Below are 25,219 nucleotides of genomic sequence, written 5' to 3' on the forward strand. Positions count from 1 at the left end.
CTGACAGATAGATGCCTTAGCACCAGGACAGAGTAAGGATGTGCTTAACAGGTGTCTCTTCCCTTCATGATACCCCTCCCTGTATTCAGAAACCATCCATGGCATGCTCATCGCCCGTGTGACCTCTTCCGCAGAAAGCATGTTAGCTATCAGGGGGGGTGAAGTATAGACTTTATTTTCTTTTGATCAGTGTTAGGTTCCCAGCAAAACTGGGCATAAAGTACAAAGAGTTCCTATATACCCCCGCCCCCCCCACAACACAGAGTCTCCCCCATACCACATCATAATCCCTCAGCACCATGGTGCATTTGTTACAACTGATGAACCTGTACTGACACATCTTTGTTACCCAAAGTCCATGGTTTACGTGAGGGTTTGCTCTTGGTGTGCATTCCGAGTTCTGACAGATGTATAATGACACGCATCCACCATGATAGTATCATACGGAACAGTTGAAATGCCCAAAAATCCTGTGTGCTCCTTCTGTCCATTCGTCCCCTCTCCCCAGCCCCTGCCAATCACTGATCCTTTTACTGTCTCCATAGTTCTGTCTGCTGGAAGGAACTTTTAAAGGATCTCAGACAGTACATCTAAGATAGGAAGTTTTAAAGGGGATGGGAAAACTGTGGGCAGTTATGAGGAAAAGTAAAATCCCGGACACAAATCAGGACACATTATCAGAACCAGCAATACTGTGCAGTGTGTACATAAGTTGAAGAAATTATGAGTGACAATAAGGCCCAGAGAGGGTAAATGACTTACTGAGGCCACATAGCAAGTTAGTCGGAAAAGGTTAGAGTCCCTGGGATTCTCCTGTCGCTTGGCTTTTTTCATGCTCTATCTCCTCTTCCTGTGGAATTTTATTCACTCCTGTGGCTGCTATTACATTGAACTGTGTGACATTACTGACATTTGACTTACAGAAATGGAAATTACAGATGGCATTTTCATTAGTCTATTCATATGGATACAGTGAAGACCTCAATATCTACTAAAGGTGGAGGGAATCGGCGGTGAAAATCATATTTAAAAACATGGATTGTCTCCATCAGAGTGTGTATTTGGAGGCTTTATATTTCAGAGCGCAAGCTCTAGAGCCAGATTTCCTGGTTTCAAATCCCGACTGTGTCACCGACCAGCCCCATGACCCTGGGTACAAATGTAAAATGGAACATAATAATTCTACCTACCTCACAGATTGTTGGGAAAATTAAATGAGCCGATATATCTAAAGTACTTAGAGTTGTTGTGAGAAGTAACACATGGAAAGTGTAAAAGTGCTTGGCTACTCTAGTCGGTGAGAATATTGCTCATGATGGTCATGGCTGACAGAATGGATTACAGGATCAAATGACCTGAGTTCAAGTTCTTGTTCTACCACTTTTTAATTGGTAACTTTGAATAGACTATTGCACCCTCTGAACCTCAGTCTCTTCACCTATAAAATGGGGACAGTAACAACAGAATCTGCCTTCTAAGGCAACAAGATTAAGTGAGATCATGTGTATCAAAGTGCTTAGTACACTCTCAGCGAGTGTTGTTACTATGTTTCCTGTCTAGCAGCATAGCCGATGAGTGGCTTGAACCAGGTCCAAAGGTAGGCAGCCTCATGTAGTGACTGTTACTGAGATGAGAAACTTGGTTTGTTTTCTGCCAGATTCTTGTGGTGTAAACTTGGACAAGTCTCTTCCCCTCTTTGGGCCTCTTGGTCTGCAGAATTGTGAAGATCAGCATCACCTTTCAGGAGTCTTCTAGATTTGACATACCAGGGATCTGTGGCATTGAGTATGTGCATATGCGTGTCAGAGCCCTCTAGTCTAAGGTTTGTACTTCCCTTTGCTTGGCTGTCCCCTAGTTGCTACCTCCTCTAAGCAATCTTTCACCATTGTCAGAGGTAAATTACCTGCTGCCCCCATTTTTTATTGCCATGTAATCCCAGAAACTGTTGACTTAAACCAATGGTGATCATTTTATTAGTCTTTCTAATGGTTCTGGGGGTTGACTGGGCTGACCTCAGTAGTTCTTACTTGGCTCTCTCATGTGGGTGCAGTCAGCTGGTGGCTGTGGCTGGAGGTATCTCAAAGACGTCCACGCTCACATATCCAGCAGATGACCCCGGCTGTTGGCTGTGGCCTCAGTTAGGTCCATTGGCTGGAATACCTCCATGTGGCCTCTCCATGTGGTCTGGGCTTCCTCACAGCATGGTGGTTGGGCTCCAAGAGTGAATATCCCAAAAGACATAATGTGGAAGCTGCCAGTTTCTCAAGACTTGGGGCCAGAAATTGAAGCAGTAATGATTCTTTTGGCTGCAGTTACAGAGTCCAGACCCAAGGGGGGAGAACCTAGATTGCGTGTCATGTTGAAGGAAACATCAGCGATATCTAGGGGCATGTTTTAAAGTCACTATCCCTGCCTTCCTGCTCTGTTGCAGAATAAAAAAATTTCAGTCCCCAGACATTATTCACTTCTGTCCCCAAATGTATTCTCACACAGGCTGCTTAATTCTGCAGTCATTGATTGATAACAAGATGACCAGCCAATCTCCTCAAGATCAGGGCACACCAACAGTGTTTTATTCTATTCCCAAAGAATGGGGGCTCTGGTCCCTGGTCTCCAACGCCTCTGTCTGCTGGGAAAATGAGTGATTGGCACCTCCTGCAGCCACTGCTAGTGGGTGTGCTGATGACTGGATGGCAAATGGCCCAGGTAGATTCTATCCCAGAGGTCCAGGCTGAGCTGGAAACCATGATTTCTGCCTCCGCACAAGCGCTCCTATGATGTCCTCTTCAATTCTTTCTGTGTTCATCAATCCTAGTTCCTCCTGATCAATCAAACGTGTGGTCCACAGGGGCTCAGGAATTAGTCTCCCTACAAAGCTAGGATGTCAACCATTCCCATTGCTCCTCCTCCCTCTTTCTCTAGGGACCTAGGAGCTTCTTATTTTAGACCCAAGCACTCCTCTGGCAAAAAGCTATCAACCTACTCTCCTCCAAGCAGTGATTCCAGATGTCTCCAGAAGAGATTCTCTCTCCTTCCATCCCCCACCCCAGTGCACTTTCAATGGCTTCATGGAGAGTCAGTCTTTTTATGGTGACCAATTGCATTTCTGTCATCTCTTTTGCTAGAAAAGAAAAGTAACAGCAAGTATATAAGCTTAATACCTGGCAGAGCATCCTAGTACGTATCTGTGGAATTTAACGCCCATTTTGGGGACGCTACTATGTGTTGCTCTTTTGCTTAGAGCCAGGGGCACAGTGATTAATCAAATATATTATCTTGGGCTGGAGGAGTTCACAGTATAATAAGTAAGAAGGACACATAAGTAAGCAAACTGCAAGGAAATGGGAAATGGGAAAAAATGGAGAGGAGGTATAGGGACAAAATTCCTCAAGTATGGCAGGGTCCTGGTGGACAAAAGGTTTCCTGGAATTCAGCAAGGAGAAAAAAGTGGGGAAAGGGCAATACAGAACAAAGGCACAGCACAAGAGAAGGCTCGGCATGTGTCAGATCATAAAGTGGGTGCAGTGGGGAAGAGAAGGGAGAGGAGCCACAGGCTGAACAACAAAGGATTTTGAATGTCAGGTTAAGAAGCAGAGAGAGACTTTAACCAGAAGGAGGTGGGATTTTGAAGGAATCTGGGCAAGAGAGTGTACTAAGCAGGAATGTTTTAGAAAGCTGGGAGAGGAGGTGCTGAAAAGGTGACCTTGGAGCTCGAAGGCCAGTCCAGAGGCTATGACAGTTGCCTAGAGAAAATGATTGGACAGCCACAAGACCAATCTTAATAGCACCGTGGGGATAACAAAATCCATTAAGCTTTGAGTGAGGACTTCAGGGCATCTTTTTGGTCAGAAAAATCATCTCAGAATCATCTCAAAATCAGAAACAACAAACTTGGTGTCAGCCTCTGAGTCTGATTTTTAGTGTAAAAAATACAGTCATTGTAAATATAGAGTATGGAATTTAATTCACGGGCTCAGTGACATTCTATATGGATGGTCCCAAGTATCTTAATCAAATACAGAGTACTAAAGTTAGGATTCCTAAGACATTGTCAACATCCTAAGGCTGGAGGAGTCCCTTCCTTGGTATTCCTACAGCCTTCTCTGTGTACTACTTCATAGCATTTGAACCGTATTCATTGCGATTGTTGGTGTCTTCAGCATTACACTATGAGTCCTTTGAAGTTAGCTACTGCATCGTGTTCACCTCGTTTCTTAGCATCCAGACAGCAGATGGTATGGAGCAGGAAGTTCAGTGAATGTTTACTGAACTTAACTAAACCTTCAAAAATATATCTTTTGCATCCTCATTTTACAGATGGAGAAATTAAGGCTTAAAGAGAGGAATGACTCAATAATTTGCACGAGGCAAGTTCAAATAGGAAAGTAACCATCGAGTCAGAAATAAATCTTAGTTTATTTTGATTGCTTAACATTTTTGTGGCTGTTTACTCCTCCTGCCCCTTTTGGTTTGCTAGCTAATTAGCCAGAAGTTGGAAGCATTTCTTTGTTATGAAAACGAATGATCATGCAAATGTAGTCCTTACCCTTGTTTAAGTACAGGATTTGTTTCTTCAGTCCCTGCACTGACTCAAAAGCCAGAAGTCAACAATGCCTCCAGTGTAAGGTTTCATTTTCCTCTGAGAACACACAAACACACACACACACACACACACACACACACCCATGCACAGGCATGCAAACAGAACATAAGCACGTGATTCAAACAGAGCAGCTGAAAAGGATGTTTTGGATGAAATCTTGGCATTTATTGTTGCTGTGTGACCTGGGGAAGTCCAGGATGCCAGGATTCTCTTCCATGCTCCTTTGTGAATGGGGATAGGACCTCTATCTCAAAGGGTAATTTTACGACTAAATGGAGGAATAGAATCATTTCATCACAGAGTTGCTCTCTCACCGTGGGCCAGCCAGCTAGCCTTTCTGAGCCACTGTATCTGATCTGTCAAATGGATTAGATTAGATGATTTACAGAATCCCTTGAAGCTGGAACGTTCTATGATTCTCCTCCCCTGGGATCTAATTGGATTCGGGATGGGATGTTGCAAGGGCTGGAGACAAGGAAAGAGTGATGCTGCCCTGATGCCTTGCTGGTTTCTGCTGCCTAGCCAGGGCTCCCTCTTTGATGTAGGCCTTTTATCAGGGTATGTTTGTGCTCTCTCCAGGGTTTGCCTGGCCATTGCACCAGTCCCCATTCTGTTCCTCATGGTTTGGGAAAGAGCCAGTAGATGAGGAGACTCACAGGCAGGATTTCTTCCCAAGAGCAGCTTGGATGGTGAAACTCACAAAGTCCAGAGAGATTTCCTGTTTTGTTTTCCACAAGCTCAAGCGACTCTTGATTACAAAACACACACTCACACAAAAACAAAAACACATACACAAACAAAACAGGATGTTCTCTCTCCTCTCATTGCTAGAGTCAAAGCAGTCTCTTACCATCTGGGTCACTTTCATCCATGGCCCCAGATTTCACCATTATGGTAGTAAGCCCTTAGTACTGGCTGGAGATGTTACAGAATCTTATGCCCAGAGCCATTTTGCACATTAATTGTAGTAAAGGAGAACCTGCAAATGGAGGAAGAAAGTCCATCAGTCAGCCTGACCTAATGTGATCCCATTGCTTTCTGTCCTCAAGAGACCCCGACCCCCACCCCCACCCCCACCCTGTGCTGGTAGAGCAGCGGACATTTGTTTCTAACATAGGTTCTGATTTGTAGTAGGAAGAGTGCTAGGTGCATATGCAAATGTTGAGAGAAATATACTAAAAAAATATTGTTGTTCACTTGAAATTTGAATTTAACTGGGCATCCTGTATTTTTGTTTACTAACTCTAGCAACCCTTTAAGGGCAACCCTAATGCCCTTAAAGTATATGCTGTATTACATGCTTCATGAACATTAGCTTTCACTATAATTCTTTTTTGTTTCTTTATTTAAATTTTTTTTAATGTTTATTTATTTTTGAGAGAGAGAGAGAGAGAGAGAGAGAGAGAGACAGAGTGTGAGCAGGGAAGGGGCAGAGAGAGAGAGGGAGACACAGAATCTGAAGCAGACTCCAGGCTCTGAGCTGTCAGCACAGAGCCCGATATGGGGCTCGAACCCACAAACCATGAGACCATGACCAGAGCCGACGTTGGACACTTAACCTACTGAGCGTCCCAGGTGCCCTGATCTTCTTTGTTTCTTTAGATCATTACTCTAAGTTCAGGATAAATTAGTCATTTGTTTATTCCCTAGTGGAGATTATGGGTGAAAACACACAGCAGGAATATTGGGGCCTCCTCATCAGAGTCACTTAGAGAAATGTGGTAGAGGCTAATACAATAGCATTCTTGTTTTGTTTGTTTTTTCCTCTAAAAAGCTTTATTGTTTCCTTTTGGCCTTTGGCTTGGGAAAGGGATCTGGGGTAGTTAAAAGGCTGCCTAATGGTTGCAGGGAGAGGCTCAGGCAGAATCTCCGACACCAGGGGGATGTCAGGGGAGGGTCCTCAAAGGCTGCTGGGCTCCAGTTGCTTCTAGTTGTGCTTCAGGGTCAACCTTTCAAAGAAATAGTTGCCCAGCCCAGCTAGGGGAGCAGCGAGCCTGATAAGGTGAGTCAGGTGGTCACCATCTTCTTGATGAGTTTCACCTCCTCATCTAGGAAGTGGTTCTCCAGGAAGTTACAGAGATGGGGGCCTGCTTGGGTAGAACACAGGGCAGGCAGCTTCAAGAGGGCCTGGTTCAGGTTCTTCTTCAGAACCTCCATGGTGTCTAGAGTTTTTCTCCACTCATCTTGGAAAGGCTTTTGAATGCTTTGGAGGAGGGCACGTTTTGCCCTTCAAGAAGCTAGTTTTGCATCTTCAAGAAGCACTCAGTGCCTTTGCATTTCTGCTCAGCCGACTTGCAGAAGAAGTGGCCCATACCCTCCCGAGCTACACTGTCAAGGTGGAAATAGAAGCCCAGAGAGAGGTAGGTGTAAGAGGCCCACAGATGCATATCGACCCTAACCCTAGTGGTTAGGGCTAACGGTGGTCAATGGCAGCCTCCACTTTGACAGAATAACTCTGAAGAATCTGAGAGCTCATGTTTGTTTGGCAATAAGGAGCTAAGCTCAGAACGCAGTGTTGCCTGGTCCTGGAGACAGAGGATGGCTGAGAAGATGGTTCTGAAGGTTGTGACTGGAAGAGGTTGGAGGGTGGTCAGAGGCTGGAAGAAGGGGTGTCCCTGGGTCTGTTCTGGCCTAATACTATTGAAACAAGAGGCAGATCTGCAGGACAGTCATGCACGGTGTGACAATAGCATCCTTGCTACTTACCTCCTTTTGTATCTGTGTGTTGGGTAGCTAAGGAGGCAGACCCCAGACCTACTTTACACAAACATGTTACACCTGAGTCTTTTGACAACGTAGGATGGAAAAAGTGACACCTGGGTAATCAGGTGTCCTTGGTTATAGGCAGTGTGACACTTTCATTTAAAAAGTACAAAGAGACTCTGTGCTGGCAGCTCGGAGCCTGGAGCCTGTTTCCGATTCTGTGTCTCATTCACTCTCTGCCCCTCCCCCTCTCACACTCTGTCTCTCTCAAAAAAGTAAATAAAAATTTTAAAAATTTAAAAAGTACACAGAAAGTAACAAACATAAAAGAAAAAGAAAGGACATAGGGTCCGTTACCTGGCCAAGAGAAAAGAGATCAATGCTCTCTAAGTTTAAGAAAGAGCTGAGGGGCGCCTGGGTGGCTCAGTCAGTTGAGCTTCTGACTTCGGCTCAGGTCGTGATCTCATGGTCTGTGAGTTCGAGCCCGGCATCGGGCTCTGTGCTGACAGCTTGGAGCCTGCAGCCTGCTTCAGATTCTGTGTCTCCCTCTCTCTCTGCCCCTCCACTGCTTATGCTCTGTCTCTCTCTGTCTCAAAAATAAACAAAAAAACATTTAAAAAAATTAAAAAAAAAAAGAAAAAAAAAAGAAAGAGCTGAATCCTCAGTGCCTTGAAACATTAGTGTAAATGGAGTGACTACAGCGTGAAGCACACCTGAACCTGAACATGAGCTTGATGTTTTTCGGTGTCCATTTATTTATTCAGTAAATATTGACTGGATATCGGTGCTAGGCCCTGTGAGAATACTTGTGTGAATAAGGCATGGCCCGTACCCTTGGTGTGATCAGAATCTGTTGGATGAGACAGGCAAGGGAAGGTGGCAATAGGTGTGGTCTAGCGTGTTATGGCGTCCAGAAGAGGGGAATGATTCAAGACTTAAGAATTAGTCCCAGAATAAAGGGATATTTCCTTCCTTGGAGTACAAGGAAGGGGAGTAGGGAATATTCTAGCAGGGAGAAAAGAAATCTTTTTAAATAAAAAGATAACGAGGCACATTGCAATTCTATAGAACGTTTATCATCATTGAGAGGAAGGGTCAGCAAACTGTGGACCTAGACCAAATTTGGCCTGCTTCCTGTCTTTGTCAATAACGTTTTATCAGAACACAATCATGCCCATTCATTTAAAGTATCTCTGTCGCTTGTGGGCTACAAAGGCAAAGCTAAGTTAATTGTGGCAGAGACTACCTGGCCACAAAGCCAAAACTATTTGCTATCTGGCCCTTTACAGAAGGAATTTGTTGTCTCCTAACTTAGAGCACGCTTTTCATAGGAATTTACTGTGGTGAGAATGTTAGAGGTGGCATGAGGGTGGACATTAGCATGTAAGGGAACATCACAGGAGTGGTGAACGATGAGCCCGTGGAAGCCATCAGGAGCTAGAGTAAGGAGCTTAGGCTTTATCCTGAGGGCCTTGGGGGGAGCCTCTGAAGGTTTCCACATGGGAAGGTGAGATGGACCAAACATCTGCAAGAAGTCTGGTGACTTTACTTACTGTGCTAAGCACTGAGTAGTGTGTAGAATTGTGGAATCCTTACATGGTACACTTGAAACTAATATAACACTGTTAATTATACTTCAATTAAAAAGGGGTGGGGAGGGGCAGGGCCTGGGCCCAGACTGTTTTCATGAGATCCCAGCTCCATCACGTTACTGGCTGTGAACCTCAGACAAGTTATTTCTGTGGACCTCAGTACTCCAATGGGTAGAGTGGGAAATGACGATAATAATAATTGTGATATCGATTGCATGGGGTGGAGAAGATTACATAATTTAATTCAGGTAGAGTACTGGGCCCCAGAGGAGATTCTCAGCAGTTGCTGTTACCACTGTCCTGCCTCAGTGACCATTCTGGCTGCCTGGGGGAGAGAATGGCTCAGAATGGGAGAACCTGGTGGCCGAGTGTTAGGTCTTTGGGAAAGACATGGTGGCCTGTGCCTAGATGGGTTGCTCTGAAGCTTGGGTCAACTCTGGTCCCTGGGATCTTCACTCTCAATCTCTCCACCATGATCATCATCATCATCTCTTCTGCCCTTCTTTATTCCAGGCCTTCAAGAGCGCACTGATGAGCTCCTACTGGTGCTCTGGAAAAGGGGATGTGATCGATGACTGGTGCAGATGTGACCTCAGCGCCTTTGATGCCAGTGGGCTCCCAAACTGCAGCCCCCTCCCACAGCCAGTGTACGTATGTGTGCATGGTCCCTCTTCCTCTGGCCACCCCTTTCATGGACTCCCAGTCCTGTCCCCGAGTGCATCACCAGATCCCTGAAGTCTCTGTGACCTGCCTCCTCCTTTGAGAAAGCGGAGTGTTTGGGGAGAATAGAAACCAGATTTTTTAAATGATCCCCTCCGTTTATCATTACTTCCGTGCTCATCTGTTTAGGAGACATTTACTGGGCACTGACAGCTGCTTAATCAGTTCCTGTGTTGGTCACTGGGGCTACTGAGGTAAGGAGGGTGTAGAATGTTGTCTAAGAAATGTCATTTAATTCATTCATTCAACAAATAATTTTTTTTTTAATTTTTTTTTTCAACGTTTATTTATTTTTGGGACAGAGAGAGACAGAGCATGAACGGGGGAGGGGCAGAGAGAGGAGACACAGAATCGGAAACAGGCTCCAGGCTCTGAGCCATCAGCCCAGAGCCCGACGCGGGGCTCGAACTCACGGACCGCGAGATCGTGACCTGGCTGAAGTCGGACGCTTAACCGACTGCGCCACCCAGGCGCCCCCAACAAATAATTTTTGAACACCTGCTGTGTGTCAGGCACTGGGGAATTCATCAGTGAACAAGACAGCCTGTGCACTTAGGGAGCTGACCCTTTAGTGAGGGGACAGATATCAAAGCAAAAACAGGAAAATATGATACAGTTCAAAAAGCTAATAAATATATGAAAGAAAGACGAAGAGGTGCTGGGAGAGAATAATGTGGTTGGTGCATTAGTTGGAGGGGAGGGAGGGAAGCCTCTCTGAAAAGACCTGAATCAGAGTAGTTTTCGAGGCAACAAATGGCACCATCGTGGTTCAAGCAAAAGGAGGAACACATGTGAAAGCCCCAATGTGGGAAATTCAGCATTCAGGGAAGTAAGAGAAGATCATCTCAACTGATGCAGTGTGATTAAGACAGTGCTGTGAGGAGCATAGGAGAGAGGAGCAAGAGCCAATATGGCTGAACCAGAGGCCCATAACATCCCTTTGTGTGTGTTAGGTAGATTACACCATAAGATAGTTCTTGAAGAGGTAGTGTAATGGAAATAGAGAAGGAATCTGGGCTGGGCACAAGGAAATTACCATCACAGTTCTGTGCCCAACATGCTGTGTGACTTTTCAGAAATAGTTTTTCTTTTCCTTGCTTCCCTACCTGTGAAATGAGGTGATTGAACTTCCCAGCCTCTAAGGACTTTTCCAGTTCTGACCTTCAATCGTTGTGCTGTGTCATAACTTATAAAAGGATTCTCTGGGACTCCTGCCCTCTCTGAGGGAGTGTTGATTTAAAGATGTTATAGATCTGACTGATCTGTTGGGGGATTGGAGAGAATGGCAGGAAGGTTGAGGCTACTGTATCTGAAGGCACTGTGAATTTAATTAACAACGAAGCATCATTGATAATATGGTTTAGATGCATGGAAAAATCAATTTTCTGTGAGCATATATCATATGCTTGGGTTAATTTACTGGATCCCACACTGATCCTGAAAGGTAGCTATTCATAACCCTGTTTTATGGATAAGGAAATGGAGACTGAAAGAGGTATAATGAATTGCCAGAGTCCATACAAAGGCTTGTTGGTGGGTTGAAACAGGATTTGAGCCTAGGGTGAATCCTGTGCTTTTAATCTTGAGATGTGCACATGCTTTTGGAGCCCAGCCAATGCTGACTGGGAAATGACCAACCTTCCCCGTCACCCTTTCTAGGCTTCGTCTGTCCCCAACAGTAGAGCCCTCCAGCACAGTGGTCTCCTTGGAGTGGGTGGATGTTCAACCAGCTATTGGGACCAAGGTCTCTGACTATATTCTGCAGCACAAGAAGGTGGATGAATACACAGATACAGACCTCTATACAGGTAAGTAGGAAGCCCATGACTTTGCATTTTGTTGGGGTGGCGTGACAGAGGAGAGAAATGGATTTGGAGACTTACTGTCATCTGATGTGGGAAGGCATTTGAGATTTCATTGTTTTGTGATTGTCACCTGGTGCCCACACCTGTATGCCTTTTTATATGATTTTTCAGTGGGGAAGGATATTAAATTGTAGTTGGAAAGAATTTCTGATTCTCTGAGATGGATCGTTAAAGTCATATATCTAAGTGTTAATTTAGAAAAGGATTTAACCTTTTCTGCTTGGAAAGGCCTACAGGTCACATGTTTGAATAACAGAGTCTGTAAGTATATAATCTCTGGGACGGAGATAAACTCAAGGAATTGTCTTTTCTAGTGAGACATACCATCTCTAGTGAGATAGCTGTCTTCAGTGGTGGGGAAGAGGGATTTGGAAATGATTCACGCATTCGGGAGGAGATGAGAAAAGGGACTCTTCAGAGTGCTACATTTGGTTGTGACTCTGAGTTGCTCTCCTTGAATTCTGAATGTCTGATAGAGCCAGGAAGCTGTGCCATCCTGGAGATTGGCTGTGTGGGAGCGGGTTTGGCTTCAAGGCAGGCCAGGAGTCTGGGTCTGTGGTATTCAGGCTTAGGCTGACTGTATCTGAAGGCACTGTCAATTTAATTAACAATGAAGCATCATTGAGAATATGGTTTAGATACATGGCAAACTAACCAATTTTCTGTGAGCATGTATTGTATGCTTGGGTTATGCCCAGTCATCACTGGAACCAAGTGAAGCCTGGCCCACAGGGACCCCTGGAGCTGTAGGAACTGGCAGGCACCAGGATGGGTTGGAAGCTTGAGTTCGTGAGAGCCTGGTGCCTTGAAAGCTTCTGGGGCCTCAATAGCGGGTACAGCGTTCTTGGTGAAGCCACGCACACACTTCTCTCTCCTTCCACAGGGAGGATTTCTCTCTCTGAATTGGTCTGTCCCATCTTGGGGGAGGTTATGATAGTGAATCTTATCCTTTTTAACCTGCTTACTATCGATTTTCCTGTTTTTGTGCCTCACCCAAGTGCTATAATCCCTTACCTAGAAACTTTAGTTCTTGCGGACGTATTTTTCTGCATGGCTACCTGTTGAAATTGATTTGGGGAGGGCGGGGGTCAGAGGAACAAGTGCCGTCATTGTTCTAACTTCACTCTCCAAATGATTAGCAGCCTTGCTTACAGATCAAGTAAATGGATCCCACCCAGAGAGGTGTGAGATTTTGCCAAAGTCCTACAACCAGTACCTCGTAGGGTCAGGCTTTATAACCAAATCTCACTCCAGCACCGTGCTCATTCTTTATGTAACATCAGACTTCATGATGGAAGACTGAATACTCGTTTGCTGAGAGATTTTTTTTTTGTTTGAATTAGAAATGGATGTTGAATTTTCTGCCTATTGAAATGATCATATAGTTTGTTTCTTTGTGAATATGATAGATTACATTTAAAAATATGATAAATTACATTGATAGATTTCCAAATGATAAAAAAAAAACAAAAAAACCTTACATTTCCAGAGTAAGTAAATCCCACATGGTCATGATGCATCATCTTTTTTTTTCTTTCTACATATTGTTGGATTTGATGTGTTAAAATTTTGTTGCGAATTTTTTGCATCTATGTTCCTGAGAGATTCTGATCTGTAGTTTTCTTGTAATGCTTTTGTCTGTTTTTATTATCAGGATTAATTCTGGCCTCGCAACGTAAATTTGCCCTCACAAAATATTTCCTTCCTTTTCCATTTTCTAAAAGAGTTTGGGTAGAATTAGCAGTATTTCTTCCTTAATTATTTGATAGAATTCACCAGTGAAATAATCTGGGCTTGGAGCTTTCCCTGTAGGAAGGTTTAACTACCAATTTAATTGTCTGATAGATACAAGGCTATTCAGATTATAGCTTGTGTATTTCAAGGAATTTGGCCATTTCATGTAGGTTATAAAATTTACTGGCAAAAAGTTGTTCATAACATTCTATAATTAGTCTTTTAATACCCATGAAAATTTAGAAATTATAGCGATCTCTCTCTCATTCTTGATTTTGGCAGTTTGCCTTTCTCTCTCTCTCTCTCTCTCTCTCTCTCTCTTTCTGATCAATCTGGCTCAAAGGTTATGTAATTTATTTACTTTCTCAAGCCAGTCAACTTTGGTTTCATCTGTTTTTACTATTGTTACCCGTTTCATTGTGTTCTGTTGGGATCTTTATTATTTCTTTTCTTTGGCTAACTGGATTTAGTTCACTCCTCTTTTTCCTGGATTTTTAAGGTAGTAGCTGAGGTTATTGTTTTGAGATTTTTCTTATAAGCATTCCCCCTAACTACTGCTTTAGTGGCTTACCAATTTTTGATAAATTGAGTTTTCATTTTCATTCATTTCAAAACATACTCTAATTTCCCTTTTGTTTTCTTCTTTGACTTATGGATTCTTTATGGCTACTTATTTAATGTTACTTATGTTCCAAATATTGGGTATTTTACAGACATCTTTTTGTTATTGATGTCACTATATATCAAAGAACATAATTTTTATGACTAATCATTTTAAATTTATTGAGACTGGCTTTATGGACCAGAATCTGTTCTGTCATCATTTTCAGCATCCACTTTAAAACTCTTAAGGACTGAGAACAAACTAAGGGTAGATTGGGGGGATGGGGGGTAGGGGAAAATGGGTGATGGGCAGGGAGGAGGGCACTTGTTGGGATGAACACTGGATGTTGTATGGAAACCAATTTGACAATAAATTATATTAAAAAATAAATAAAAGGCCAGGGGCGCCTGGGTGGCTCAGTCGGTTGAGCGTCCGACTTCAGCTCAGGTCACAATCTCGCGGTCTGTGAGTTTGAACCCCACGTCAGGCTCTGGGCTGATGGCTCAGAGCCTGGAGCCTGCTTCCGATTCTGTGTCTCCCTCTCTCAATGCCCCTCCCCCATTCATGTTCTGTCTCTCTCTGTCTCAAAAATAAATAAAACGTTTAAAAAAATTAAAAAAAAATAAATAAAATCTTTGATCAAATGTAAAAAAATAAATTCCATTTAGTTATCAAAAATAAAATGAAATAAAATATATTTCTTGTAGGCAACATATATTTAGTTTTTTTGTATATATTTTTTAAATCCAATTTGACACTGTTACCTTTAAATTGGGGTATTTGGACCATTCATATTTAATGTGATTTTCTTTTTTTGGTCAGGTTTAGTTTTGTAATCTTGCTACTTATTTTCTGTTGTCCTATCTTCTCTTTTTTTCTTTTTTTGGATTGGGTGTTTTTATGATTCCTTTTTATCTCCTTTGTTGACTTATTAACTATATATCTTTTTTTTTATTTTAGTGGTTACTTTAGTGTTTATATATGCATAGTCAGCATATCATGATATACCTTCAAAGCTATTATACCACCATATATATAGTATAGGAACCTTATAATAGTATACTTTTATTTCTCCTCTCCTAGCCTTTATTGTATTGACATACATTTTGCATATATATATGCATGCTATATTCTATAACATGTCATTATTTTTCCCTAAAGAATAATTATATTTAAAGACATTTAAATAATAAGAAAAGTAATTTTATTTTTTTAAGAAAAAAATAATTTTATATATTTACCCATGTAGTTACCATTTTTGCTGCTCATCATTCCTTCACATACATATTTTAATCTAATTTCATTGTCCTTCCTAAAGGATGTCTTTTTCTATTTCTTACCTTTCAGATCTGTTAGTGATAGATTCTTTCTGCTTCTGCTTTTGTAAGTTGTTATTGCTGGATATAGAATTCTAGATTGACATGTTTTTCTTTTAGTAATTTAAAACTGTTGCTCCTCTGTCTTGCTTACATTGTTTGCATTGAGAAATCTGCTTTTATTCCTACTTTTGACCCCCTGTATATACATACCATTTTTGTCCTGTGGATGCTTCTAAGATCTTCTCTTTAGTCCAAGTTTTGAGCAATATTATTATTTTATTGTGCTTGAGGTTCATTGAGCTTCTTGAATATGTGGGTTTATAGTTCTATCATGTTTGGAGATTTGGGGGCCATTATTTTTTTTTTATATTTTTTTTCTTCCTGACCATCTTTATTCTCCTTCAGTGACTCTAATTTCATGTGTTTTTGGCCATGTGAAGTGATTCTATTTTTTTTTAATTCTTTGTTTAATTTTGGATGGATCTTCAATACCTTCTGCAAAGTCTAACCTATTTTTGACCCCATCTGGTAAATTTTTCATCTCAGACATTATAATTTTCATCTTTAAAAGTTCAGTTTGGGTCTTGTTAATATATCACACACTTTAACATTTTTGACATATGGAATAGAGTTATAATTGTTTTAATGTCTTTATATGCTAATTCTAATGTCTGAGTCAGTTTAAATGGATTGGTTTCTTTCCTCATTATGGGTTGCATTTTCCTGCTTCTTTACATGCCAGGTAATTTTTGACTGGATGCCAGACATTTTTATTTTTGCCTTGTTGGTGCTGGATATTTTTGTATTCCTATATTTTTTAACTGTGTTCTGGGACACAGTTAAGTTACTTGGAAATAGTTCTATTCTTTTGAGTCTCACTTTTAAGATTTGCTAGCTGGAACTGGAACAGTGTTTAGTCTAGGGCTAATTATTCCTTACTACTGAGGCAAGATTCTTCTATGTGCTCCACACAATGGCCTATGAATTATGAGATTTTCCAGTATGGCTGGTAGGAACAGCCACTATTTTTGGCCCCTATATGAACACTTGGCAGCGTTCCATCTAATCCTCTTGAGGTAGTAGTTTCCTCACCTACATTCATTAGTCAGTACTGTGGTGAGTGTTGAAATGGGACCCTCCACAGATCTCTTCAATTTTCTCTTTGTGTAGCTCTCCTCTCTCCATTCTTTTATCCCTGTAGTCATTTTTGATCTCTTCAGACTGAGAACTGGGTCTTCTCAGTGCAGGGAATCTTGCAGGCCTCCCTCTCACTGCACAGTGATCTGGAAACTCTCTAAAGGCAGTAATCTGGAAAATTTTAAGGGCTCACATAATTTGTTTTCAATTTCAATCTTTCAAGATCTCTGGCCTTTGTTGCTGAGTTCCAGTTTGAACATTTGTTTTATACTCTTTCTTTTCCTTTTTTAATTTCTTTATGTTTCAGGCAGCTGGGGAAATTAATCTAGTGGCTGTTTGTCCATCTGGTCCAGAAATGAAAATTGAAGATTCTTCCTTCTGATTGTCTAGGAACCAATGCTCTGATCCAAGAATTTTCTTTCTTTCTTTCTTTCTTTCTTTCTTTCTTTCTTTCTTTCTTTTTTTCATATACATGAAGCTTACTTGTTTTTAGTTAATGGTCTGAGGTCACCCCACACAGATATCACCCCTTCTTCTTCCTGCTGTCACTCAGAAGTTTGAAGGTAATGACATAGCTACTTCCATCTTTATAAGTTCTTCTAATCCTTTCTTGTGTGACTTGACTTTCATTATCCCCATTGTTCAGCTCTTGAATTTTTTAGTGGGTAGCTGTCTACAAAGAAGAAGATAATGACTTATTTCTGTATAATTTGGAATCCTCCCATAGTGCCTGACCCACATAGATTTTCAATGTTAATGAATTGAGTTGTTCATGGGTAGATATCAATATATGTATGTATATGTGTATAGATATAGATATTTAGTCTTATGTAGCCCTAGAGACTAGCTGAGTATATAATAAGCCTTCTAAAATGTATCATGGTCAACTGATGCTATGGATGATTGGGGGCTATCTGAAGCAAAAACTGTTTTGTTTTGTTTTTTTTTTTTGCCTCTATGTCATCTTTACCATGTCTCAACCATCTCGAAACTTCATCTGGCTCAAATTTAAATATTCCAGCTCATCTGATTGCGTTTTATCTTAGAGGATAGAAGCCTAATGAAGGAGTATGGACTTTGGAAAACTTGGCTTCTGCTTTCAGTTTCCACCACTTTGCACTGAGAAATCTAGGGCCAGTCATAATCTTTTCTAGGTCTCAGTTTCCTTATCCATGGAATGGGAAAAATAACAATCACTGAACATGCTACCTTCAAGATCGAAGGTAGTAAAGTTCTTGGGACAGAGTAGGTACTAGTAAATTTTAGTTGCTTCTCATTTCCATGAATTAAAAACAATGAAAGGAAAATTAAATGTTCAGAAGAAAACAACAAAGTAAGGTGTAAGACTTGTTTTGGATGGAGAGTTAGGATTACTCACACATAGGATTACTCACACACTTTGCCAGGTGAGGCCAGAATAAGGAAATGCGGGTTTTCTCCTTTGACCTCTGGATTTTCACCAACAGCCGAGTCCAGTGCTGGAATTATTTATTTGCAAGCTCACGAATGTGTGTGCACTGATATACATGCATACGAACTCTTTCTCTCTTGCCCTCTCTCTGTCTCTCTTTTACACACACAAACACACCACACTTTATTACTGCCATCTGTTCCATATCTTTTTGAACTAGCTGTTGAAATGCTCACTCTCTCCTTCCCTGTCTCCTTCCCCTGCCCCTTGCCCCTGGGTTTGGCACTCTCTTTGTTTCTTTCAGAGAAGCCATTGCTCTGTCGGTTCTGGGACTCTATTGGGAAAGCCAAACATAAGTAGCCTCCTGTTCCAGTTGTTTTGAACAGAAACGGGGCTTGTTTTGGGGAGTGGCTAAATTCCCCACACACTAACCTGTCATCGATATTAAAAACAGACGTCTGGTTCTCTCGCGTGGCCTCACCAGAGAAATTGGCACGGGTTTCAGCCTTTTGGGCAGGAGGGTAGGAATATGAAGTGGGGGCTGAGGCACAAGCAGATTTAATAAAGTCAAATTCCTTGATTGACTTATGGAGGAATAGGCGAGGAAAGGGTAGGGACTTGACTGGAAGTGGCACGTAGGATGAGCTAGTAGTCGAGCTGGAGATAAAATGGGAGGGACTCTGGTTTCTTTCCCTCCTTTCCCTGCCAATTCCAGTCATCTTTCCAGCAGTCCATATTACCTCTAGTAGGCTGTGCCGTGCTGAGGCAGATGGAAATTAGGGCATAGAAGGTGTCTGTTTGTCTGGGCATGATGAAGTATCGAGCCACCTGATGGCAGCTGGGGGGCTGTCACCTTATAGGGAATGTAGACCTTTAGAATCATCACTACTTTGTCTATTTTCATATATGTCAGCTTCTGTGAACCCCAGAAGTTCAGAGTAGAAGGACCTTAAGCATCAGTCCAGCTCCCTCATTATAAGGGTCAGAAGAATGAAGACAAGAAGGGGAAGGGTCTCACTCAGTGTCATAATCTCCCACCACACCCCCCTGAACTTGCCTAGGTAATCTGCTGGATTTTTTTAACCTTCTAAAAATCAGAAACTTCTGTCTCTTTCCATGGGCTTTCCAACTTTAACTTGTTTGATTCAGGCCTTGGCCCCCACAGAGGCAGTAGGGCCTTTACACCATTCCCCCAGCCTCCTCATGGAAAGCAACAACATCTGGAGCTGGTCAGTGCCCTTTGCTGTCCTGGCATCTGGGAGCCTGCTGGGCTGCTCCCCAGCTGATCAGTACCAGGCTCCCCTTCTGCCAACTCTCAGCTTTTGTGTGTGTTTCCTCCTTTCTTTGTCCTTTCCTGACTCTCTCCCTCCCTCTTTCTCTTTCTTTTTCTCCCTCTGTGTGTGTTTCCTCTTGATATCTTTCTGTCTCTTCCTTTGTCTTTTTCACTTCATGTCTTCTTCTGTCTGTGTCTCGCACCATCTTTTCTTGTGTTTGTCTCCCTGAACTGGCTTAGGTATGAACTGCTCATATAAATTCCTCTAGATCTGGGTCACGAATGATGTCTAGAATGATGAGAAGATGCCTCCACCACCCCACCCCCATTCGATATCTTCTTTCTCCCAATTTCCATTAAGTTTCTATTAAATCTAATCTACAACCGAAAGACAACCTCCCCTCCCCCACACACACCATCCCATCTTAGACCTTAGACTGAAGACCTTCTCAGGTGAAGGCAAGCAGTTATAGAGGTCAATTTGTGTGGGGGGATAACTGAAGGCAAGGGACAACATGGCCCCAATTTCCCTAGGAGCTGAGAGGATGGTAGCAGCAACATCTGTGATAGAACTGTTGAAAAAATACTGTGGAGATTACTCAGAGCTTCTCAAGCAGCGTAGGCCATGGTTCAGCCATACTCTTTGAGAAGCTAGAGGGGCCCTTATCCGCCTGCCGTCTGCCTGCTCTGGACCAGCTTGAGGGAGGTGATGTCATTGGAGACTGGGCCTCACTCCCTCAGCTAGAGTGGAGGAGAGGAGGGGGGATGAAGAAAATATGTTTTACAGGGTGAGGTACAAACCGACATGACTGAAAACATCTGGAACTGATATTAGATCCTCAGAAAACATTTCTGTCACTACAGCTGCTCTTCGGATGAGAGGTTTCCAAAAGTGAAGTACTTCCAAAGGGAAAAGGTACTTGGAGGGTCTTAATTCTCTCCATTCCTGCATGCCACCCAGCCTGCTTTCTACCCAGCCCGCTTTCTGTATCAGAGTTTTTTCTTTTCTTTTTCTTTCTTCTTTTTTTTTTTTTTTTTTTTTTTTTACAGTTCATAAAGCACATTAACTTATCCCATTAATGTATATGGAGCTCTTACTGTGGCCCAGATATTGCAGAACATGCTGGGCATAGGAGAGTAATAAAACAGGCATGATTCTTGCCCATATGGATCCTGTACTTGACTAGGAGAGAGAGAGAACATAGCAAGAAATTACCCTCTAGTGTGATAGGTATGGAGATAATTCAGATACTGTTAAGAGCACAGAATAGAGGCTTCTAACTTAGGCCCATGGTGTCAGTAAAGGCTACCTAGAGGAAGTGAGGGAGCTGTTCAAGATTCCGGTTTTAGTAATTAATCATACTGATCAACCCCTCTTATTCAAGACTATGAGCCCTCCCATGTGGAGCTCACCCTCTGGCTGAAAAGACTGCTCTTCAAGTCTCACTTCTTCCCTGCTGCTTGTACATACAATCACACTGCTGGAGAAAAGCACAAAGTTGAGAGTATTTGGCACCATTATATCATCAGTCACCAGTGTCATCTGGATGCTTCACCACCAGGCAATCCTACTAGACTTCTCCTGTCATTTACTTTCTTCTCCATTGTCTTTCAATTGATAACACCCTATCCTTCCCCGCCTCTCTCAGCAGATGGGCTTGTCCCTCATTCACAGAGAAGATAACATAGGGAGTAGTTCAACCTCCATCTGTGACAATTTTAAGTCTCTGTGCCCCTTTCTGCATATTTTTCCACTTCCCTGATGATACAATGTAGGAGGTGCTCTTCCTCTCTAGAGTTAGTCCTTTTAATTGTTTTAATGTTTATTTATTTGAGAGAGAGAGAGAGAGAGAGAGAGACAGAGACAGAGAGAGAATGAGCGGGGGAGGGGCAGAGAGAGAGACAGAGACACAGAATCCAAAGCAGGCTCTAGGCTCCCAGCTGTCAGCACAGAGCCTGACACAGGGCTCGAACTCATGAACCATGAGATCATGACCTGAGCCGAAGTTGGACGTTTAACCAATGAGCCACCCAGGCGCACCTAGAGTTAGTCCCCTTATTCACACTGCTCTCATGTCCTCCTAAATTCTTAGGAAACTTTACATATTAATTATATCCCTGTATTTTGTATCTTCAGTCTCTCCTTCAGTAGATTATTTTTACCATAATTTAAATATTCTTGTAGGTTTTTCTTAAAGAAACAAAACACTCCATTTTCTACTCTCAGTATGTCTCTTCTTAATAAACACACTTTTGAAAGTAGAATCTACAGTGGTTGACTCCATTTCTTCACTTTCCACTCCTTCCTCACCTCACTTTGCTTGACTCTGTTTCCTGCAACCACCATGTTGCTGACATGAATCATTTTCTCTGCAAATGTCTGCGACTTCCATGCGGTACTAAATTCAATGATTTTTTTTTTTTTAATTTTTGGTCATAAATTTACTTGATATCTTCATTCGTTCTATGGGGTTGACCATTCTCTTCTGAAACCTTTGCTTTTCTTGCTTTCTTTGACCATACTGTCCTGGGTTTCCACTAGCCTGTCTGACTCCAACTCAGCCTCCCTTTCCGGGTCCTCCAGTTTGCTCTTTAAATCTTAGAGTCCTTAGGTCTTGGTCTTCTATCTTCTCTTCTTTTCTTTCTTTTTTTTTTTTTTTTTAAGTTTATTTTTTGAGGTGGGGGAGGACAGAGGGTCCGAAATGGGCTCCATACTGACAGCAGTGGAGAGTCCGATGTGGGGCTCAAACTCACAAACCATGAAATCATGACCAGAGCCTAAGTCACATGCTTAAGCCACCCAGGCACCCTTTCTATCTACTCTTAATTTAAACTGTCTCTGGGGTCCCATGTGCACTCCGATAGTTAAAATCAACACATTTGCTGCTCTTATGTTTGCATTTCCATCTCATGCTTCTGAGCTCTCTACCCATATCTAGCTGAATAAAAAAAGGCATGTGCAGTGTGGTGTCTCACAAACAATCCAAACTCAACACATCCCAAACTGAACTTGTTACCATCTCCACACACATACGCCCCTGCCCAAGTGTTAGTTTATTCTCTGTAAATGGTACCACTATAAACTGAGTTCCTTGAAGAAAACCCCCCAAGGTATAACTCTTTTCTCTTATTTATCCTCATATTCAATCTATAACCAAGTTATTTAGCTTCGATCTCCATCGTCTCTTTCTCTGCCAGAGAAAAAGAAGTATTGTTGAAGGTATAATCGACACATAACACTATCTCTTGTTGTTCTCTTTTTTTCATATTGCCTAGTGTAAGCCACAATTATCTCTTGCAGCTACCTTCTAATTAGTTTTCATATTAGCCACGTTTTGTCCCTTTCAGTTCTCAGTTTTAAAGGCAGAGCTACCCTTCAAAATACAGCTCTTGATCATATCCAGGACCTAGCACAGTGCCTGGCATATCATGGATGCTCAATTAATAGTTGATGAATAGATATCTGATTTATAATATTACTCTCCTGACTTAAACCTTTTAAGAGCTTCCCATAACTCTTCTAACTGAATAAAAAAAATTTTTGACATGGCCTATAAGGTTATGAATAATTGTTCTTGCCTTCTTCTCCAGTCTTCTATCTATTCTTGATATCTCCAATTTTCTTTCCCACTGGGGTCTATACACTCAGGTCTCAGCTTAAATGTCACTTCTCTAAATCCTTAGATTATATTTGGCCCTTTCATTGATTATGTGAACTTTTAGCATTTAATACTCCCTTGGTAGCACTTATTACAATTATAATGAATGGATTTTGATTGGGGGTTGGGGGGAGATGGGCTTAACATTTGCCTTTCTCACTAGAATATTAACTCCTCCTAGGTAGAATTATGTTCCTCTTTTTTATCACTTCATCCCCAGTGTCTAGTAAAATGTCAGGCATATGGTAGGCACCTAATAAAGGCCCTGAAGTGTGAGCAAGAAATAGTGAGACCATGTGAAGGTTGAGGGGAAGATGAATAAGGAGAGTATCCCAGATAGAGAGAGGGAAAAGCATGTGCAGTGGCCTTAAGGAATAAAAGGGTAATGTGGCTGGAGATTAAATTTTGATTGGTAGATTTAAAAGAGAAGAGACCATAGAAGGGGTGAAGTTATGGTGAGCTGTTTAAGGCATGTTAAAGAATGCACGTTTTATTGCCTTGGCTGCTAGTCAATGGAAGATGAGTTGAAGCATCTTTGAATCTAGTATTTCATTTTATCCACAAATTCATCCTTCCAAGTAGGGAATTATTATCTCCATTTAAAGGTGAGAGAATTGAAGATCAGGCTTGTGAAGTTGATAGTCAAAAGTCCAACTTCTGAGAAGAGTGGGGTCAAAAATTGAATTTTAGTATCTGATTATTTAATCTACGTTTCTTTCCATTTCTGACTGCTGGTGTATGCTAGTCAGAGGCAAGAAGCCCCTGGCTCTGGGGATCAAGAACAATGGCTGAATGGTTTCTCTACAGAACTTCATTGTCCTAAGGATTCTGTGTGGGCATCAAGGAGTTGACTGAGTGACCCAATTTATAGGACTAAGGTTCATCTTATATTGCCCACCTGGAGGGATAGTTGACATGGGACTGAGCAGAGGCATCCAAAAAGATTGCCTAAAGATGAAAGGAAAAGATGAGGAAAAGAGTGTAGCTGTAAGTACCTCTGTACCCCCATCAGACTTGGGGAGGGGGTAGGAAGGAGGATTTCCCTCTAAGGCATTATTTGTTGACTTTAAAAAAATCTTACTTCTGGGGCACCTGGGTGGCTCAGTTGGTTGAGCGTCTGGCTTCAGCTCAGGTCATGATCTCATGGTTTGTGAGTTTGATCCCTGTGTCTGTGCTGACAGCTCAGTGCCTGGAGCCTGTTTTGGATTCTGTGTCTCCCTTTCTCTCTGCCCCTTCCCCCGCTTGTGCTCTCTCTCTCTCTCTCTCTCTTTCTCTCTCTCTCAAAAATAAATAAACATTAAAAAAATAATTAAAAAAAAAAACCTTCCTTCTCCATTATACCTCAAATCTTTCTTCCTCACTGAGGCCACTCTAGATACTTCCAGTATAACTTCCTCATCAGGCTTCTCTACCTCTTCTTGTCTTCCCCTATATTCAGTCTTACTGGTGCTGCCAGACTCTTATCTGTCTATGCCAGTGTTCCCCAAAACACAGTCTCTAAAGGTGAATATGTTAAGAAAAAAAGAAAACAAAACAAAACCCAAACTAAACATTGGTACTTCTCAACACTGTTGTGAGCAGCAAATGAAATTCTGTATGATGTATGTGAGATGCCTGGTGCATGGAGGATATAAAATAATTACTCATTCCTTTTCTCTTTAGCATCCCCTTTGAAAATATACACAATACTCTTCCTTATCTGAAATACTTGGCCTTAAACTAGAAGTAGCAATTGGCTACGTAGCATTTTTTAATATTTGGATAAGTTGCCATCATTTGAAATCTGGAATGTTTTCCCATGAACACTTGGATTCCTGGCTTCTGTTGAAAAAAGAGTAGGTTCTGGCAAGCTGGGGCGTAATCCCACATGGCAGCAGTGGACAGGATTGCTAAGTAGCAGTTCCCCCCTGTAGAGAATGTGCGTAAGCTTTAGTTTGCGAAAGTGCCCCGTCTTCCAGTTTGTCTGACGTCTGACCGACTGCATGAATTTGTATTATCTGCTTTACCCCTCAGATATTTGATTGTGTCTTCCCTAACCCAGGCCAGGGACACAGAGCATCTTCCCTTCAGAGTTTTGAATTAATCATGTCTTGGAATATTCTAGCCTACTCTTTGCCTGTATCGTAACAAAGGCGGGGGGTAGGGTGGGCGTTGAGCTGATTATTAATAATAATAGCAGAAATGTCCTATAAAAATAGCTTCAATTTTTGAATGTTTGCTCTGTGCCCCTGATGAGGGAGCGTGGGGCAAGCTGAGGGCAAAGTACAGGCTAACAGTACCCTCCCCTCCCTCCCTGCCCCCCCCTCCACCAAGGTGGGATGTGTGTGATATTCCTCTAACAGTCCTGGCTGCCCAAGAGCAGGGGAAAGGAAAGAAAGTAAGTGGTTGACTGATTGAGATCGCAGTCACGCAGGCCAGGAGTCTCCTTCAGTTTACAGATAACTTAGTAAACTGCAAGAAAAAGGCAATCGCATCCACAGTCTAATCTCCAGAAACCTATAGACTCTGTTTCCTGGAGCCCTGATATCACCCTCATCAAAATTTAAGGGGGTTTATGTACTTGCCCTGGTGATGTGGGAAACAAGGCAAATGAAAAATT

At 42.1% G+C, this 25,219-nt stretch overlaps 1 protein-coding gene and 1 pseudogene across 5 annotated transcripts in view; one reads left to right on the forward strand and one right to left on the reverse strand.

Annotated features, from left to right (window-relative positions):
* The window catches only part of ASTN2 (astrotactin 2), an 876,392-nt gene that overhangs the window by 712,935 nt on the left and 138,238 nt on the right, over window positions 1-25,219 (forward strand). For all 5 annotated transcript variants that reach the window (XM_047831063.1, XM_047831064.1, XM_047831066.1 and 2 more), the window contains 2 exons: window positions 9,412-9,545; window positions 11,278-11,426. In XM_047831063.1, coding sequence (XP_047687019.1) covers window positions 9,412-9,545; window positions 11,278-11,426 — 283 coding nt within the window. The remainder of the gene's footprint in view (window positions 1-9,411; window positions 9,546-11,277; window positions 11,427-25,219) is intronic.
* On the reverse strand, window positions 6,531-7,079 carry LOC125150752 (ferritin light chain-like; annotated as a pseudogene).

This window comes from Prionailurus viverrinus, chromosome D4, assembly GCF_022837055.1.
Source record: "Prionailurus viverrinus isolate Anna chromosome D4, UM_Priviv_1.0, whole genome shotgun sequence".
Taxonomy (NCBI): domain Eukaryota; kingdom Metazoa; phylum Chordata; class Mammalia; order Carnivora; family Felidae; genus Prionailurus; species Prionailurus viverrinus.